Source organism: Ochotona princeps, chromosome 3 (assembly GCF_030435755.1).
Source record: "Ochotona princeps isolate mOchPri1 chromosome 3, mOchPri1.hap1, whole genome shotgun sequence".
Classification (NCBI taxonomy): Eukaryota; Metazoa; Chordata; class Mammalia; order Lagomorpha; family Ochotonidae; genus Ochotona; species Ochotona princeps.
Genome location: NC_080834.1, coordinates 99,928,142 through 99,947,117, shown reverse-complemented (window position 1 = coordinate 99,947,117; position 18,976 = coordinate 99,928,142). Strand labels below are relative to the sequence as shown.

Genomic DNA, 18,976 nt, shown 5'->3' with positions numbered 1-18,976 from the left:
GTAAATGACTTTCAGAAAGGTTTGGTCAAATAAATTATAAATCCATGAAAGTAATACTTCCAAATAATTTTTTGATAACAGGAATAAAAGTTCATTATATATTGTTACCTGAAAAGTATTTCTATGAAAGGCGTTAAAAAATGAAAAGATATTTAAACAGAAAACCAGCCTATGAGTAACTAAGTTGAATGTTTAAATATGATGATCTTTTAGGAGGTTTTCTTTTTCAAACACAAGTTTTTATTAGTTTACCGATTGTTCTATGAATTATTTTTGCAATCAGAAAAAGAGATGCTTTTTCTTGTCTGGTTTTAAGGAGAGGTTTACATTATCTGACCTCTAAGGTCTCCATCATCTGTGTTACTTGAAGACTCATTCCAATGCTAAGACATCTGTAGAATCTACTCTAATTTTTTCTGCCGATATCTTGGGCAAGAGGAGACCAAAGTACATCTTAGTGATGGGTGTGACATTTCCTTTCCCCCTGATGCGTTCATGATCCTTCCAGGTGGCATTTCCAGGAAACTTGCAGCTTATATTCATCCTCCGTCCATCCCACTTTATCCAGAGGACCTTCACTGAGATTGGCATTAAATACTATCGAGATGAATTTAAAATGAAAGTGCCGGTAAGCATGACCTTTCATTTCGAATCCATTTGGTTGGGACAAATGAGGAAGATGTCATTTGAACAAGATTTCAAAGAAAGGTAGTACTGGTGGACAGAGAGAAAGGGTGTTTTGGGCTGAGGAAAGAGAATGGAACAAAGTACATACTTCATACGAAGTCTGTGGGAAAGCCTTATTTTTTGTGCGAGTTCTAAGAGTGTAAACATGGGATCAATTTTGTGTTACCATAGTGTAATCACCAATTCGACTCCTGACTGCTCGCTTCCCAATCCTGCTCCCTATTAATATACCTGGGGGAGCAGTGGAAGATGACACAAGTAATTGAGCCTGAATCACCACATGAAATACCCAGATAAAGCTTCTGGCTCCTGGCTTTGGTCTGGTCTAGTCATGGCTGTTACAGTCATTGGAGGAGTGAACCGTGGATGGAAAATCTCTCTGTGTTCTTTCCCTCTTTTTCTGTAACTCCATCTTTCAAATAAATCAGTATTTTAAAATGAAGGAAGGTAATCCTTTGGAAGGAAAATGCAGAAAACATGGAACAGCTGTTCAAGATGAACATAAAGGGTCTGAATTGTATTTATTGGACAATAGGGATACAATGAAACCTTTCCAGGTTGGAGATGTCTATGACCACAGAAGGAAATTGAAGGAAAAGGTAGTTTGTTGAGGTAAAAGAAAATATGATTGTAAAGTGTGGAAGTAACATAAACATAAGAAACTCTAGAGTAAAACTGTAAGTCAACATTGTGATACTCATAAGGGAAAAGCAAAAGTATCAATATTTTACATGTAACTTTGCCAATGAAATGTAGACGAACAGGCACTGTCAGACTTTGCTGGTAAGTGTGATATTAGTAGTATTTATAGTCAATCAAGTACTAAGGTATGGTACATTGAAAACAATTAGTAGTTTCTTAAAAAGCAAATACACTATGATCCAGCAAGTAAATAGGAGTATTTGTTCACGAACAGCATGCACAAGGATATCTGTCAACAAGTGAATGGATGAAGAAACTATCATATTCATATGGTAGAATGATATTGAGCAGTCAAAAGGAGAGGAGTATTGGTATGTTCAGCAACATAGATACGTCTCAGAAAAGGTCTCTTGAGACGAAGAAGCTAGACACAAAAGAGTAGACTCCACACTTCCTTTTATGTAAGACTCAAGAATACGGGTGAGGGTTGTTTGGGCTTAGCCGCAGCATCAGCTGGCAGAAGCTGGTATTGGGGGCTAATTCTGTCAAGTCAAATCACAGAACCACCTGGAGAGTGCATAATCCGGGAGTGAGAGCAACCTGGGAAGGAAATAGTGGGCTCCTCCCTCTTAGGTTACCACTCCCACGGGAGGGCACGAAAACTGGGACAGGGGCTGGGGTGGCTAGACAGAGAGGCACTCAACAATAGCCATGAGGGCTGGATAGTTGAGCTGGTTAGATAGAATTAAACTCCAATACCCTTCAACATGTACGAGAGCCAAATGGGATGTGGGACAGACTGGACTAGTCTGCTACACATACTGGAAAACCAGGGTAGGGGGCGGGCCTGGTGGGGGTTATTGCGGGTCGCTCTGACTAGGCTGCAGCTCCCACTGGTTTATGTGAAGGCCAAGTATGTGCTGAGCAGAACCAGGCTGGACTGCGACACCCATGGGTTCCAGTGGAAGTCGGGGCTGAAAACAGAACCAACTCAGCAATTGCAACCACCAGCTGATTGGGACGATGGACTGTGCCGGACCCTGTACTTGCTAGAACACACAAGAATCTGGTCTGAGAATACCTCAGAGTTTCTTTGGAGAGCTCTCCAATCGAAATGCTGGACTCAGAACCCTAACCAAGAAAAGACAGAAGACAGAACAAGTCAATCAACCATCTCGGCTATATGTTGGCAGCGAAAGACTGGGCAAATGGAGTGGATTCTTCAAAGACCTCATCATGCTTGGAGTGGCGAGACTGGCAGCGATTCATAACCGGTGAACTATCAAAAACACTTGAGCAAGTACATCAGAGCATGCCCCACATCTGGGACCTGGGGAGAGTGGGAAACTGGGTGGGGCTTCTCCCTCAATATCCCCCTTTACCTCAGATACATGAAGGAAACAATATGGGAAGAATAGTCTTACCCACCTTCCTATAGCCCTTGAACCTTTTTTTCCCCCTAATTAACAATGTAAAGATTGTCAAAAATATAGTAAAAAATCAATTAGAAAAAAAAAAGACTCAAGAATACGTAAAGCTAGGCTGCTGTGGTAGAAAACCAAATTAGTGGCTACTGTTTAGGGTGAAGTGTCATAGAGATTGACCGGAAGGAGTTATAAGGAACTTTCTGGAAATACTGTGTATCTTGATTAGATGATGTTAAATTTTTGTATACTAATTTGACAAAACTAGCTGAACTTAAAATCTATGCATTTGGTAATATAAGCTATATCTCAACTAAAATGAAAACATTTTAAATAGATAAGACGTGTCTATAGTGAAATAGAACATTTCCTACATTGTATTTTGGGGGATTTTGAATGTTTACTTAAAAATAATGTTGAGGGTTCAGAAAAGTTGCAAGAATAAGAAGAGTACAAAGAATAACAGAATATTATATGCTCTTAAGATTTGACTGATAATGTTTTACTTCCCTTTGATTTATCATTTATTATTCTCATTTTCTCTGTGTGTGTATATATATATATTTATACCCAATACACACATGTATGTACATTTCATAAAAGATAAAGACTGAAATGTTTTAGATTAAAGGAGGTTAAAAAGTGTGTCAGTCAAATGTACCTGCCTGATTTGGGGGAGGATCCTATACATGTGTCCTATATATACATGCACATGTACATATGCAAGAACAATAAAAAATCTGTGGAAAAAACAATTAAAAGGACATGTTTAGTTTGGTGCAAATTTTTAAAGCTTTATTTATTTATTTGAAAGGCAGAGTTCTAAAGAGAGTGGGAAATAGAGGTCTTTCCTCTGCTGATTCCCTCCCCAAATGGCTACAGTGACTGGTACTGAATCAGGTTGACGCTTAGCACTCCATCTGGGTCTCCCAAATGAGTGGCAGGGGCCATGCACTTAAACTGTATTTTTCACTGCTTTCCCAGAAGTGTTAGTTGAGAGCTGGATCAGAAATGAAGCAGCCAGGACTCAAACTGTTGGCCATATGGGATGTTATTGTTGCAGGCAGCTGCATAACTTACTATGTATGACTGTTTCTGCACTATTTTTTTTTTATTATTTATTATTTAACTTCAGTAATTACATTGTATTATGTGACACAGTTACATAGATACTTGGGTTCTCCCCACCCCTCCCCAAACCCTCCCACCATGGTGGATTCCTCCACCTTGTTGCATAACCACAGCTCAAGTTCAGTTGAGATTTCCCCATTGCAAGCGTATACCAAACATAGAGTCCAGTATCTTATTGTCCCGTCAAGTTCAACGGCTTCTTAGGTATACCCTCTCTGGTCTGAAAACAGAGCCAGCAGAGTATCATCCCAGTCAATTGAAAGCTCCAACATACCATCAGCAAAAATTTACATCATTATGGAATTAATTGACATAGTAATGAGTAAACAATATGTTAAAAGTAAATGCGAGTTCCCAGCCACCTTCTGTGACCACCTCACCTATACTTCAATTTTAGTTTATACACAACATATAACATTCAAAACATAACATGTTATACATAACATCATATCATCTTAAATTAAGGCAAACATGTGGTATTTAACCTTTTGGGATTGGCTCATTTCCCTTAGCATTATGGTTTCCAGTTTGGCCCATTTGGCCACAAAGAACTGCATTTTGTTTTTTTTTTAATAGCTGAGTAGTATTCCATGGAGTAGATGAACCATAGCTTTCTTATCCAATCCTCTGTTGATGGGCATTTTGGTTGTTTCCATGTTTTTGCAATTACTGATTGTGCTGCTATGAACATAGGAGTGCATGTTGGTTTCTCATAGAACAAGTGTTCTGGATATATTCCTAGGAGTGCTATTGCTGGATCATACGGTATGTTGAATTTGAGTTGTTTGAATATTCTCCATACTGATTTCCATAGAGGCTGTACCAGCCTGCAGCCCCACCAGCAGTGGAGTAGGGTTCCCTTTTCCCCGCAACCTCGCCAACAAGTGTTGTTGGTGCTTTTATTCATGTGGGCCAGTCTTACTGGCGTTAGGTGGTACCTCATTGATGTTTTAATTTGGATTTCCCTTATTGCCAGGGAGCTTGAGCATTTTTTCATATGCTTATTTGCCATTTGGGTTTGTTCCTTTGTGAAGTGTTTGCCCATTTCCCGTGCCCATTTCTTGAGTGGGTTGTTTGTTTTGACATTTTGGTTGTTTTGTAGCTCTTTGTATATTCTGGAGATCAGCCCTCTGTCACCTATGTCGTGTGCGAAGATCTTCTCCCATTCTGTGGGTTGCCTTTTTACTTTGTTGATTGTTTCTCTAGCTGTACACAAGCTTCTTAGTTTGATGAGGTCCCAATTGTTTATTTTGGTCTTGATTTCTACTGCATCTGGAGTCTTTTTTAGGAAGTGAGGGCCTATGTTTCTGCACTATTGCAAAACATTTACAAATCCATGCATATGATAGATTTTCAAACTTTTTTGAAAATTTTGTATTATTAAAAAACTGCATGGATCACAAAATTTTTCTAATATCCAATGATTTTTTTTTTTTTTTGCCTAAGACAACTTTTATTATACTTGTTGGCAAGATAATCTTCCAACTCCAGTACTTTCTTAGCCTTTATTAATAGGAAGTTGATATTTCACTTCAGCTAGGGCTTTCCCTTTTCTCCTGATTGCCCATTATTATAGATTCTTATTTATTCAATGGTTTGCAGCTCATAGCTGTTCTTAATTATTTTAATGTTCAAGTTGTCCAAGTTGATGGAAGCTCCCTCAAACTGGCTTCTTTGTTCTTGTGCCATGTCCCTATCACTTTAAAAATATATACTTCCTTATTTCTGCCAGAATATGCTGGTATTTGAAAAAGTTTGTGAAAGTTAAATAAAAGAGGCTTATTTTCTTTTGGTTAAAAGCTTTGAGAGACAGAGAAAAGAATCCCATGTGTTAGTTCATTGTCCAAATGCCCAAATGGTTGCAACTAGGGGCTGAAGCTGGTAGTTGGGAACTGATTCCATGTTCTCTACATGGGTGACAAGGTCCCAGTCACTTGTGTCATCACTACTACTAGCAGAAAGCTGTAGTCAGGAGCAGGGTGGGCAGTGAGCCAGCTAGCCTGATATGGGACACAGATGTCTTCACTGCTAAGGCTAATCACCCACCCCAGAAAAGTTTGATTTGTAAAAATTGAAATACATGCGTGGTTTTTCATAAGACGAATTTTCTATGAACTTTTTGAAGACCCTCGTTACAGTATTCTTGGATTATCTCATACTCACTTTAATCAAGTCCTGTAATTCGCCCTTTCTCTTTTGAATTCTGGTTCCTTTTAGGTGTTGAATGCTATTAGAGACCCAGATCTGACTGCAAAGTAGCTGTTACTATTTGAATGTTGTCTGTCAGACCCTTTCAACAAAGACTATAAATATGTACATATACGTAACTGTATACATCATGTATATATAGATTCCCACTGATGCCCCAGATTTCAGTCCACTTTTTGGCATATTGTTAAGAGGGTAAAAACAAGTATGTTCATGTTTGAGTAAAATAAGAGGGGCACATATAAGGGGTCTTCAAAACATTCATGATAAATGTGTATTATGAGAAAATGATGTGTAGATATTTTTTTCTGGAACGATGTGTAGATTTGCCTATGTTTTTTGCACCAAAATAAGCTTATCATTAATACTATTATTTTTTTCTGTAGGCTGTTGGAAGTATCTTCGTGAATAACTATGCATAGATTGCCTTGGGAAGGATCTATAGGAATATGGGAAAGCAATAGCCTCCTGGGTGGGGAAGTGGAGGGTTAGTGGTTGAGGAGAGGAAGATTCTCTTTCTGTTTGAATTTATTACCATCATCATGTTCCCTGTCCAAAAGAAAGAGAAAAAAGACTCCAACTTTAATTAAAATTGCCCTGAAAGACTAATTGGCCCATCTCAGAGAAAATTGACCATTGCATAGATAAGGTTCTTTCTATCTTTTTTACTACTTTAGTTTTCTCTCTTTTGATTTACTTTATTTATTTTTTTCATTGTTTCCAAATTTTCAATTTCTTATTGACTCTAGGGGAAGGGGAGAGACAAAGGGGGAAGCTACACCCAGCCTCCCAAATGTTCCAGTACCAGCTGGCGGAGGGCCAGGGATGGGGAACTGCTACCCAATATCAACCCAGAGTCCCTATGTGGTGTTCTGAGGGTTCTGACCAGGTATTTTTGATAGTTCTGAAATGCTGTCAATTTGGCAATACAAGGGTGAGGCAACCCTCCCAATGTCTACTGGCTGACATTGTTGATCTCAAGTCTCCATTCACTCAGGTTTTTGCTGTCATTTTTTGACAGGATAATTGTCCAATTTTTTCTGCTCTCCTTCCTTTGCTACAGTTCCAAATGGGCTGTCATATTCTACATGTGCATCAGGGTCTGTGTCCACTGCTCCACATTTTTTACTCGTAGGCAGGCCCTAGGACCAGGCCAGGCAACCAGAGCCCCACCAGATCTCCTGCCCTGGGGATCATGAATCTGGCATCCACTGACCCCCGGCTGACATTTGCTCGCCTCACCTCAGCATCACCTATCATGTTGTACACCCTGACTCAGTCAAGCTTTCCCCCAGTTCCAACTCCTGTTGATGGGTGCTGCAGCCTAGTCCAGTACAGCCGGAACCCGGTCCTGACCCCAGTTTGAATTGGCTGGAGTTGCGGCCTGACTTGGCCCATCCTGCATCCTGTTCTGGTTCTCAAATCTGCCAGTAGATGTTTTGAACTGGCCCAGCGTGGTCTGTCCCCAGACATGACCCTCATGAATGCCAGTGGGTACTGTAACCTGGCATGATTTGGGCTGTTCCATGCTTTGGTTCTTCCCCTCACCTGCAGGACTGCATCCTGACAAGAGTTTCCTAAACTCTTGTACCCGGTCTTCTTCCAGTAGCAGATCTCGTTCATACTTGTGGGTCCTTGGCCCAAGTTGACTTTGTCCACCTCTTGTCCTGGCGGCCAGCACACCCATTCTGATTCTTACTGTTAAGTGTTGCAGCCCAGGCATGCCTGATCCACACCCAGACACAGCTTTCATGTGGTTTAGCAGGAGTCAAAACCTAGCCCAGCCTGTTCTACACCCATCCTGTCTCTCATGAGTATCAGTGGGTGCTGGAGTGTAGCCCTGTCTGTTGCTCCCTAGACCCAGTCCATACCTGTTCTGAAGAAGGCTGTAGCCATGTCCAGCCCAGCCTGCTGCCCTCAATCTAGCTCTAGGTTCACCGGTGGGAACCTCAACCCAGCTGGGGCATCCCCTTAGCTCCCCAGCCAGGCCTGTTCCCATCCACAATTCTTGGGTGTACCAGTGGAGATTGCAGTTCCACAGGGGTGAGCCCACATATCCCCCACAGATTCTGCCACTAGGCCCAATTCTCATGTGCTAGTTATTGTCATGGCCCATCCTAACTTCACCCTTCCTCTGTTCCAACTCTCAATGGTGGGTACTGTGATTTTGCCCTGTCAAAGGCCCCAGCCTTAGCTTTGGTGTATGCCAGTGAGTGGTACTTGGTGATGGTTGATGCTAATTATCCCAGCTCAGGTCTCCTACGTGTGCTGGTGCTTTGGACTGACCTTTAAAGGTCTTTTTGTTCCCTCCTCCAAACCACTCGGTCTCAGCACCCTTGCTTACATGAACGTACAGAGGCCTTGTCCATGATTGTCCCTCAGTAGTCATTCCTCTTCTGGGCATGAACCCCGAGGTTCTGCTCAGTGTCATTTGTGTCATAGCCCATACATCATGTAAGCCAATATGTCCAAGTCCCTAGAGTGAGTCTCCATCAGGTGACTTGAGGGCTTCGCCCAGTGCCATTGGTGCCCGGGCTGCCCAATCTGGAGTCACCTCTGCTGCTACCAGCTGGGCAGAGGCAAGAGGATCCCATGCAGGTCCACTGAAGTTGCCCGCTGCTCCTGCTGGGCAAGCAGGATTAAGATGACTCTTTTATTATTATTATTTTTTTAAAGATTTACTTAGTTTTGTATTGAAAAGTCAGATTTACAGCGAGAATGAGACACAGAGAGAAGGATCTTCCATCTGCTGGTTTACTCCTCAAGCAGCCAGCCAAAATGGCCAGAGCTGAGCCAATCCGAAGCCAGAAACTAGGAGCTTCTTCTGGGTCCTCCATGTGGGTACAAGGTCCCAAGGCCTTGGGTCATCCTCCACTGCCTTCCCAGGCTGCAAGTGGAAGCTGGAAGGGAAGTGGAGCAGCCTGGATATGAACCAGCACCCATATGGGATCCCAGCTGCATGCATGGAGAGGACTTTAGCCACTAGGCTACTGTGCTGGGCCCTACTTTATTATTAATAATCAGATTTCTAGATCTACTTTTTTCTTATGGTTTATCTATTAGCCATACTCAAAATGAATTTCTCATTCTATTTTAAATATTCTTTTAAAGTTACTTGAATATTGAAGGAAAATGTGAGCTAAGCATTTCTTATTCAGTTTTCTTGAACGGAGTAGCAGCTGGTACTTGTGGAGTACTTGACTACTTACAAGAAGCCATTGAGTGAGATGGGCTTTGTGGCACAGCTGGGTAAGCTGCCACTTGCATCATGAATTGGAGTGCTAATGAAGTTCCTAGCTCCCCTGCTTCTCTGTCAGTTTCTTACTGATGCATCTGGGAAAGCTCAAATACGGAATTCCTGCCACCTAAGTGGAAGTCCCAGACTATGGCCTGAGTTAGATACCATTCATTGTTGAGGGCATTTGAGGACTGAGCCAGCAGATGGAAGATATCTCTCTCTTCTTCTGTGTATACATGGGGGGGGGGGGGAGCATTTCCCCTCTCTGTGTTATTTTGCATTTAAATTAATGAATAAATGTCAAAAAATATATGCCAATGACTTGTCATAACTCTCCTGGACTTTCTTTCCTTTTAGAAGTGAAGATTAGGGGCTGGCATTGTGCTGTAGTGATGTGGCACGTTAAGCCTCTGCCTGCAATGTAGACATCATGTATGGGCAGCAGTTGAGTCCTGGTCCTCCACTTCTCATCCAGCTCACTGTTAATAACTTGGGAAAACAGCAAAAGATGGACCGAGAACTTGGACCTCTGCACCCACATGTGAGACCCAGAAGTTCTGGGCTCATGGCTTTGGCTTGGACCAGCCCTGTCTGTTGTGGCCATCTGAAGAGTGGACTAGTGAATGGAAGATTCTCTATGTCTCCTCCTCTCTCTGTAACTCTGGCTTTCAAATAAAAAAAAGTAAACAAGTCAGAGAGAGAGAGAGAGAGAGAGAGAGAGAGAGAGAGAGAGAGAGACTAATCAGTTGTCTCTCAGCATCCCAGAAGGTTTGGAGTTGGAGATCAAATATGATACATATTTTCCAGTTTGAGTCTAAAAAGTGCCTCCCCAAATGACAAAATGTAGATAGATAGATAGATACATGGTTTAAGCCTTGCTTTTCACCTGGTGCCTGTACAGGGAAGAGGGTCTGAACGTTTACTTTACTTTGGTATTATGTCTTTACCTAGTTCTATTTGTGATTTGTATTTTGATTCTCTATTTAACATACTTTTACTTTAAGCTTAACAGCAACTTTTTCAAAAGCTCTCTGTTATTCAGGTCCTGGGCAGATTTGGTAGAACAGTCTTTTTTTTTTTCCTTTTTAATTATGTATTTTTTTCCTATTTATTTGAAAAGCAGAGTGATAGAGAGAAGGAGAGAGAGAAACAGATCTTTCTACTACTGGTTCATTTCCCAGAGGGTTTCTGAGGCAAGGGGCTGAAGACAGGAGCTTAAAGCTCCAGCTGCATCTCCCATATGGGTGCAGGAGCCCAAGGACTTAGACCTTCTTTTGCTGCTTTCCCAGGCACATTAGCAGGGAGTTGGATCCTGAGTATTTGGAATTCCAAAAAGCATTCTGGTATGGAATGCTGCACCACAGGGGACAGTTTAATTTGCTGTACCACAACACTGGTCCCAGTTAGGCGTACTTTAATGCAAGTTAACCAGGTGAACTACCGTTTTTCCTTAGATAAAAGATTGTACTCTCTTTGTAGCTCTGACACTCCACAGAATTCAGAGTCCAAAGTTACAAGCCTGATGCCTTCAAACTGCAACATATGTTTTGCTTTTTAAATGACAGCTTGTCTTCCTTTATTTGAGAGAGATAGAGAGATAGAGATGAAGAGACAGATACAAACAGTTCTTTTATTCTTGGTTTACTCCCAAATGGTCACAACAGCCAGGTCTGGGCTAGGCCAAAACCAGACACTAGGAGACATTAGGAACTCTGTGCTGGTCTCCCACATCAGTGGCAAGGATCTAAGTGCTTGGGCCATCTTTTGCTACCTTCCCAGGTACATTACCAGGGTGCAAGATAAGAAGTGAAACAGCAGGGACTTGAGCCAGCATTCCAATGTGGCTTGCCAGCATAGCTGGTGGCATTTAACATGCTGCACCACAAAGATGATCGATCTCCTGCTTCATTTCAAAAATTTGGTTGTAATGTTAGTACTTTATTATAGCACCCAAGCTCTCTTATGAAAGCATTTTCCTGCTGCTGTGTAGTGAGATCCTGATTACATTATCACAGGTTGAGGGGAGGGAAGTTAATTATGTACGAGTGCTGTGAGGACCAGGTAGGTGGGTTATAGGTGGTTTTGGCCAAGTTATAGAGCCTCTCAGCACTTGCCCCAAGGACAGGCATTCTCTGGTTAAATGGTTTCCTAGGGCCTCTGGCTCACCAGACAAGCCCGTGTTTTTGCAATAGCTATACTCATTGCCGTCTTACAAAGCTGTTTCATGAAGCTGCTAAGGCAGTCTTGCAAAATTTCTCAGGAGACCATGGCTGTCTTAAAATAGGGTTTGTGACATAAGCACAGGAAATACTTTTTTTTGGTAATAAAAAAGTGACTTTTTCCATGAAAGACTAGCTTTAGCAAATTTGAACATAAATGTGTAAGAGAAAAGGGAAATAAAAGGATATAACCTACAAAAACTGTAACTGTTCTAAGAATGTACATGTTAGAAGACGGTGTGGTAGGGTTGGTGTGTCCAGAGAAGGAAATGAGAATGGGCTTACAAGGAAGGAATTTGTTAAACTCACAGATTCCAGAAGAGGGCCCCTACATGCCATCTAGGGGCGCAGGGAAAGTAGCAGGATTTGAGTCTAGGCCAGAGACTTTGCAGGGGATCCAAGGAAAGGCAGAATAAACAGCTCAGAACTGGCTGGTTTGAATAGCTCTTGCATGCTTTGGGTCATGTGGGCTGACACTTGCTGTCTGGTCCTGGCACTGGGCTAATGTAGGGCAGGGGAGATACTAGCTTGATAGGAAAGAGTGTGATAAGGTGCTTGGGGACCTGAGTTTGTGAATGGCAGGCCTGGACCTCGCTGAGCCCTGTGTTATTTAAGACATGCAGGTGATAAGCAGAGCGGGCTCTCCAGCCACAGAGGCCATGCATGCCACAGCATCAAGAGTATCATTCCCCTGTGTGAAATGATACCCCCCCACACACACCAACAGTTAAGTCAAGGCCAAGTTTCTATGCTGGATGCATAAGTAGAATTATTTTGCTGTTTCCTTCGCTATTAAGAACTTGAAAAACTTTTTAAAAATCCATGTCCTATTTATATAAAACAGGAAAAAGTAATTTTATGGTGAAAGCACCACTTTTTAATGTTTAGAATGAAGTGTTTTATTTACACACAATGAAATACACTTTGGGGTTTCCAGTTAGGAATTTTTTTTATTGTTTCATTTTATGACACAGTTTCATAGGTTCTGGGATTACCCCAACCCCTCCCCATACCCTCTCCCATATTAAATTCCTCCATATTGTTACAGTAGAAGAGTTCATAACCAGTCATGATTCTTTCATTGTGGGCAAGGACCATGCAGAGAGTCTAGCACCTTATTGTCCAGATAAGTTAACAGCTTGAATTTATCTTGGTCTGAAAGTAGAGCTGGCAGAATATCATCCCCTCCAACGAAAAGCCACTGCACAACTTCAACAACAGAAAGAAGCATGGAAATTTACAACATCATGAAGTTAACTGACATGGTATGGAGTGACAAAAATGTTAGAAAATGCAAGTTCTTAACCACATCCTGTAATTACTTCATTGACATTTCAATTTTAGTTTATATACAACCGGCTGCTATAAACCTTAAAATGGCTATAGGGTACTATTCAGCTGTCTCGTGTCTATTTTCATTTTTATATTTATCAGCATATAGTATTCAAGCGTGATTTTTACAGAACTTCGCCAATTTTAGGATAGTCCAAACAGGCTTATAACTCTAAACATCCATATGTTAACAATTGAGGAGCAGAACAGTTTTAGGAGGGGTGTGCAGAGAAATCCTCAGTACCTTAGTGAGGAGTACCAGTTAGTTTTGACAAATTTATGGAGTTACTTGATCACCACGAGTCAGAATTATAGAACGTTCTATCAGCACCCTTTCCCCACTGCCCAAACTCCCTCATGCTGCCCCTGCGGAGTTGACTCTTCTCCCCATCTTCAGCCATTGGCATTCACTGATCTGTGCTCCTTCCCTATAGTTTGCCTTTTCCAGACAGACAATTAAGTGGACCACCTTACTAAGAGGTCTGATGTCTATTATTTAACATAAAACATTTGGGTTGCCATTAATGTTTTGGGGTGTGTCAACAATGTTTTCCTTTGTTAAATAAAAATTGTAAGAGATCCCAACAGACCAGGGTGAGAGTCATTCACATTGAAGTCCCACATTACCAAAGGAAACTAAGTTGTCTGGCTTTCTGACAGATCCAGAAAAATAGATAATAGCCAGTTTCCAAGCAGACCAGTGTCAGCATGATCAGGAAGCCCCTGTATTTTAATCCTTACCAATAATAATAATAATAATAATAATAATAATAATAATAATAATAATACCCTGAAATAATCTGATGTTATCCGATCAGTTGCTTTCCCATTGTTTTTTCTCCTTGTGCTGCCTTGGAAGGGAAGTAATGCTGAGTGACCGGTTTATGTATTGTTCCTCATTTCTGTCTTCTTTAGCCCTTTTCTGCCAAGAAAATCAAGCTCCTCTGCCTAATGCCTTAGAACATTCTGGAGTAAAGGGTTGCTCAGTTCTAGAATTGCCAAAGAAATTTGGATATTTAAATTGTTGTGATTCTGTCTTTGACACCTTTGATTGCTCAACTCTATTCCATGTTAGAGAGGTGTCAGTTTAGGGAAGGACAGATTGTTTCTAGGTTAAGGATTGAGAATAAAGCTGTGATAAATATTCACATATTAGGGCAGGTGTTTAGCCTAACGGCTCATATATCTGCACAGCATATCGCAGTGCTTGAATTTGATGCCTAGCTCCTGACTTGCACTTCCTGCTAGTGCAGACCCTGGGTGGCAGTGATGATGACTCAAGTAATTGGATTGCTGTCGCCTGTGTGGGAGATTCGGTTTTAGTTCCTGGCACCTGCTGTTGTGCAGCCCAACATTCACTCTTGTGGAGCAAGGAGCTGGAGTTATAAGCACAGCCAGAACTCAGATCCAGGGATTCCAACCCAGGGACTCTAGTAGGGAATGTGGGTGTCCCAAGTGGTGTTTCAGCTGCAGTGCCACACTCTCACCCTTTCACCAACTTTTGAAGACCCTAAGTATTTACTGTTGTAAACTTACTTTGCACCAGAATCTACTTATTTTTAGCGGCTCTGTTTCAGGATTGTCTAATTTTGTTCCGCTGATCTCTCCTTTTCTTTTAAAAATGTATTTACTTTTTGTTTAATTGGAAGGCAGAATTACAGAGACAGAGAGGGAGGGAGAGGGAGAGAGACAGAGAGAAAAAGATTTTCTTTTTTTCATCTTCTGGCTCACTCCCCAAATGACCACCATGGCTAGAGCTAGGTCAGGCTAAGACAGGAACATAGAACTCTGCCTCGATCTCTCCCATGGGTGGCAGAGCCCAAGTAAGTACTTGAGGCATCTTCTGCTTTTCCAGGCACATTAGCAGGAACTGGGCTGGAAACAAAAACAGCTGGTACTTGAACTGGTGCTCATATAGGATGCATAGCATTGCACATAGCAGCTTTAACCCCACAGCACCACAACAAAATTCCCTCCATTAATCTCTCTCTCTGTCCTTTGTCATCCCTACATTGTTAGGTAACTGTAGTTTTACACTAAGAGTTGGAACCAAATAGTCATGTACCTTGTCCTTTTTCAAAATTATCTTATCTACTCTAACTTTTGCATTTCCTTATGAATTTTAATCAGCCTGTCAATTTCTATTAAAGTAGAATACTGGGATTTTGGTTTGGATTGCTGTGAATCTATAGATCGATACATAGGAATATTGAATCTGCAAATATCTTCCATACATTTTTCATTTTAACTTCGAACTTTCCATTTTTCTGGTCTTGTCATCCTGAGTCCCCATGGCTGCAGAGATTCCTGCATCCCTAAGATGTTTAGTTGAGTGGAATAGGAACTATACAAACTGGAAGAAACCATGTCTGAAACTCTAGCCTTGGGGCAAGGTCACGTCTATGTCCCACATGGCTGTGTGTTGTTTGTTTTTAAACCAGGTGTTAATAAAACTGTTAAGCATACCTTGACAACAAAATACTAGACTCTCTACCATTGCTTATATCTACAATGTCATGAGACATAGGAGATTGAGATTTTTTTCCCCTGTCTTAGACTCAAATTATAGAAACAGTTTTTTAGATTCTTAAACTGTTTTCAGAAATGGAAAAATCATATAACCTGATAAGGCTTAGATAGTGAGGGGTAGCAAACTGCACTAGCACTGGGGCCATAGAAAGTAGAGCCTTCCTGTTTTCTGGTTTATATATCCCGGTGCATGGCATTTATTAGCAGTTCAACATCAGTGTCTATCAAGTGAATAGGTCAAATTTGTGGTAAAATAGCCTTTGGACTCTAATTTATATTCTTTTCATTCTAATGTGGCTATGTCAGCTGACTGATACTATAGAGTAACTGAACCAAGTCCTTATTCTTACATCCTATAACCAAGGATCAATTTTCAGTATAAACATAGGGTGAAGAAATACAAAGTCAAGAGTTAGAGGCTGTGAGGAGACATGTTCAGAGATGGGAGAGTAGAATCAAGGGTGCGATACAGTTCCTGGGATAGAGAGCCGGGACCACGCCCAGGCCAGGACTGCTGTAGAAATGTAATTAGGGATGTTGGGAATGCATGGACTCCCTTAAAGTGTGTGATATTTGTTCAGTAGCAGGATTATGAGTTTATAAAATCCTACTGTGTTAACTCCAAATGTCTTCTTGTAAGATAAATCAGTTTTCTTCATGGGGTGGTAGTTGAATTGGTACAGTTAGATTTTTAAAAAATGTATTTGAAAGATAAAGGGAAAGAGAGACAGAGATCCTTCATTCATTCTTCAAATGCCCACAACAGCTGGAGCTGAGATAGGCCAAAGCCAGGAGCCAGGAACTCATTCCACATCTCTCACATGAGTGGCAGGGACCCAAGTATGGAACTGTCACCTGCTGCTGGCATCAAAAGTGGAGCTGGTACTCAAACTCGGGAGCTCTAATATGGGATGCAGGCATTCCAAGCAGTGTCTTAATTGTTATGCCAAATGTCTCCACCCAGTATTTTCAGCATACTCTGTATATCCGCATATTCTAATTTTATTTGTATACGTACCTGCCTACCCTTCATGGGGTTTCTCAACTCCATGATTTTTAGGCCTTAGTAAACATGATTTTAGTAGCCAAAAATTGTACCTCAGCTTGGAAACTTGAAAAAATAAATTCACCTAAAGCAAGGGCTGACCTCTATGTGACTTAGAACTGAGCACCCTGCCTCAGATTACTATTTTCTGGCAGGCTACATTGTCTCATGAGTGTTTCTTGTACAAAGGGGAAATAAATGGAAAGAGATTTTCCAGTGTTTCTCTGCTGGGTATGGTAACCATTTTTGGATAGAAATGCCAGGTAAGGCAAATTTGAAGCACTGTTTAAATGATAGCAGAACCTAGAGGAACTTTCCAGTGTTCTATGAGGAATCAGTTTTGATTTTTTTTTTCCCACACTTCCAGATCATCATGTTAAACTCTGTTTCTGACCTTCACGGCTACATTGACCGAAGCCAGCTGACACAGGAGCTGGGGGGAACTCTGGAATACCGCCACAGCCAGTGGATCAACCACCGCACTGTGAGTACTGGCTGCTGTGCTCTCAGTGCCTCTTGTTGTTTTCCAGAAGACAGACCCACTATGGGAGTCACATCCCATGAGTTCCTAAGGGAGGAAGGCTGGGGTTTCACAGCCACAGGCTGGGTGGAGGACTCGTGAGAGGGCAGGGGCTGAGGTTCCCCTGCTGACTGCTTTCACTTTAGCCCTGCTGCAGCTTCCTTGCATGCATGAAGGCTTTGGAAAAGTCCATTAGAGCATGCTTGTGGTTCAGGCGGTTGGGGATGGGGGTGGCGAAAAATACCAGTGCCTCAGAGAAATAGTGCACTCATGGGGTGGACCTCAGATATTCATGTTTCACAAAATTATCCAGATGACTGTAATGAACATACAAGTTGAAATTGGAGGAAGCTACCTTTAAATGTTATCATGATCATTGTTTGATCTTGGAACAGTTGGGTTACTAAGCCTCTCTCTGCTTGTTTCCTCCCCCTATTACTCAGTGATTCTCAGCTGGGGGTAACTTAGCCAACAGAGGACATTTGTCAGTGTCACGAGGTGGTTTTGTAACCTGGGTGGAGGGTGAACTGGGCTGGGCATGCTACTGGCATCTGGTCAGGGAATCTGTTTAAAGGGCCTCTGTACAAGGCACAAGACAGCACGTGAAGAATTAGCCAGCCCCAATGTTAATGGCACCGATGTGGGAAAACCATGGGCTCATGAAAGCAACGTGAAAGCTCGGTAGGGAAAATAAATGATGTATTGTCCATGAAAACACGTGTCTGGTAGTCTTTCACTTTTCTCTACTTACTCATATTGGTTGTTACTGTGCTAAATTGGAGGGATCAAGAATGTGGAGGAAATTCACCGAATAATAGCTATTTCTACCTGTTTTCATTCTCCTAGCCCCTGTGCCCTTGGAAAGGTCAGATTTCTTAAGTAAAATCAGAGAGTTCTTAAACCACTCTGACGACAACTTGTGACATCCATATTTCTCTCTATCTCAACTTGGAAACTTGTTAAATCAAATCATTCACCAACAAACAGCTGAATTACATTAAATTATAAATGAGAATTTACCATTTTATTTATTTTTACAAGTCATTAAAAAAATTTTGTTTTGAAATGCAGATAGGAAGAGAGTAAGAGATGCCTTCTCTCTGCTGGTTTTCTTCACAAATACCGACAATGGCAAAGGCTGGGCCAGGTAAAATTTGAGAGCCAGGAATTCGTTCTGACTCTCCCACACAGGTGGCAGGAACTTGATTATTTGGGTTATCACCTCTGCTTTCCATGGTGCAGGAAGCTGGATTCAGAGGCAGGGCTAGGATTTACCCATGACCGTGACATGGATACAGACATCCCAGGTAGCGTCTTAACACTATGTGTTTTATGTCAGAGTAACAGATTCTAGTCCCTCTCTCACTTCTCTGTGGGTCATGAAATTCCAAGAAAGACATGAGCTTTCCCAAAATCTAGAAGGTGGCCCACAAAGCTGAGCTAGACTCCTTTACATTTGTGGTTAGTTTGACCATAGTAGCGGTGGAACCAAGAGAACCTTGGGAAGAAAAAAGTCTAATTTTCGGAAAGTCCAAGTCTGAAAAATGTGAGGAAAGCAGATGCCGAGTGTTATGAATGAGTGTGGTGAGGGACAGCTCAGGCTGTGAGTCCATTAAACCACATGCCACATGGAGCTTAGAGAGAGTCAAGGCTAGTTTTCTTTATTTCCCAGAATGTGATAGCATCAGTCATGTATGATTGAATTTATTGTCACAAACATCTTACTAAACAAGCCAGTTCTTTTTTGCTCTGACTTCTACTAATCCTTTATTTTACTTTGTTGCTTATCTTTTCCAAATCACTTCAGTTCTTTTTGGAAACAAGATAATTTTCCAACAAATAAATAAAAACTATTTCTTTAAAAGGTAGGACAGCTGTTGTCGTGAACATGAAGACTGATACTATAAGAGATGGGGTGAGCAGATGTTCACACACTCCCCATTGCCTTCCCCCACCGCATGCCTGACATGCAGCCAGGGGGTTTTGATGTGTCCACATTGA

At 41.5% G+C, this 18,976-nt stretch overlaps 1 protein-coding gene across 2 annotated transcripts in view; it reads left to right on the top strand.

Moving 5' to 3' along the window:
• The window catches only part of MCF2L2 (MCF.2 cell line derived transforming sequence-like 2), a 261,237-nt gene that overhangs the window by 84,407 nt on the left and 157,854 nt on the right, over positions 1–18,976 (top strand). For both annotated transcript variants that reach the window (XM_058662140.1, XM_058662139.1), the window contains exons 5-6: positions 509–628; positions 16,823–16,939. In XM_058662140.1, the coding sequence (XP_058518123.1) occupies positions 509–628; positions 16,823–16,939 (237 nt within the window). The remainder of the gene's footprint in view (positions 1–508; positions 629–16,822; positions 16,940–18,976) is intronic.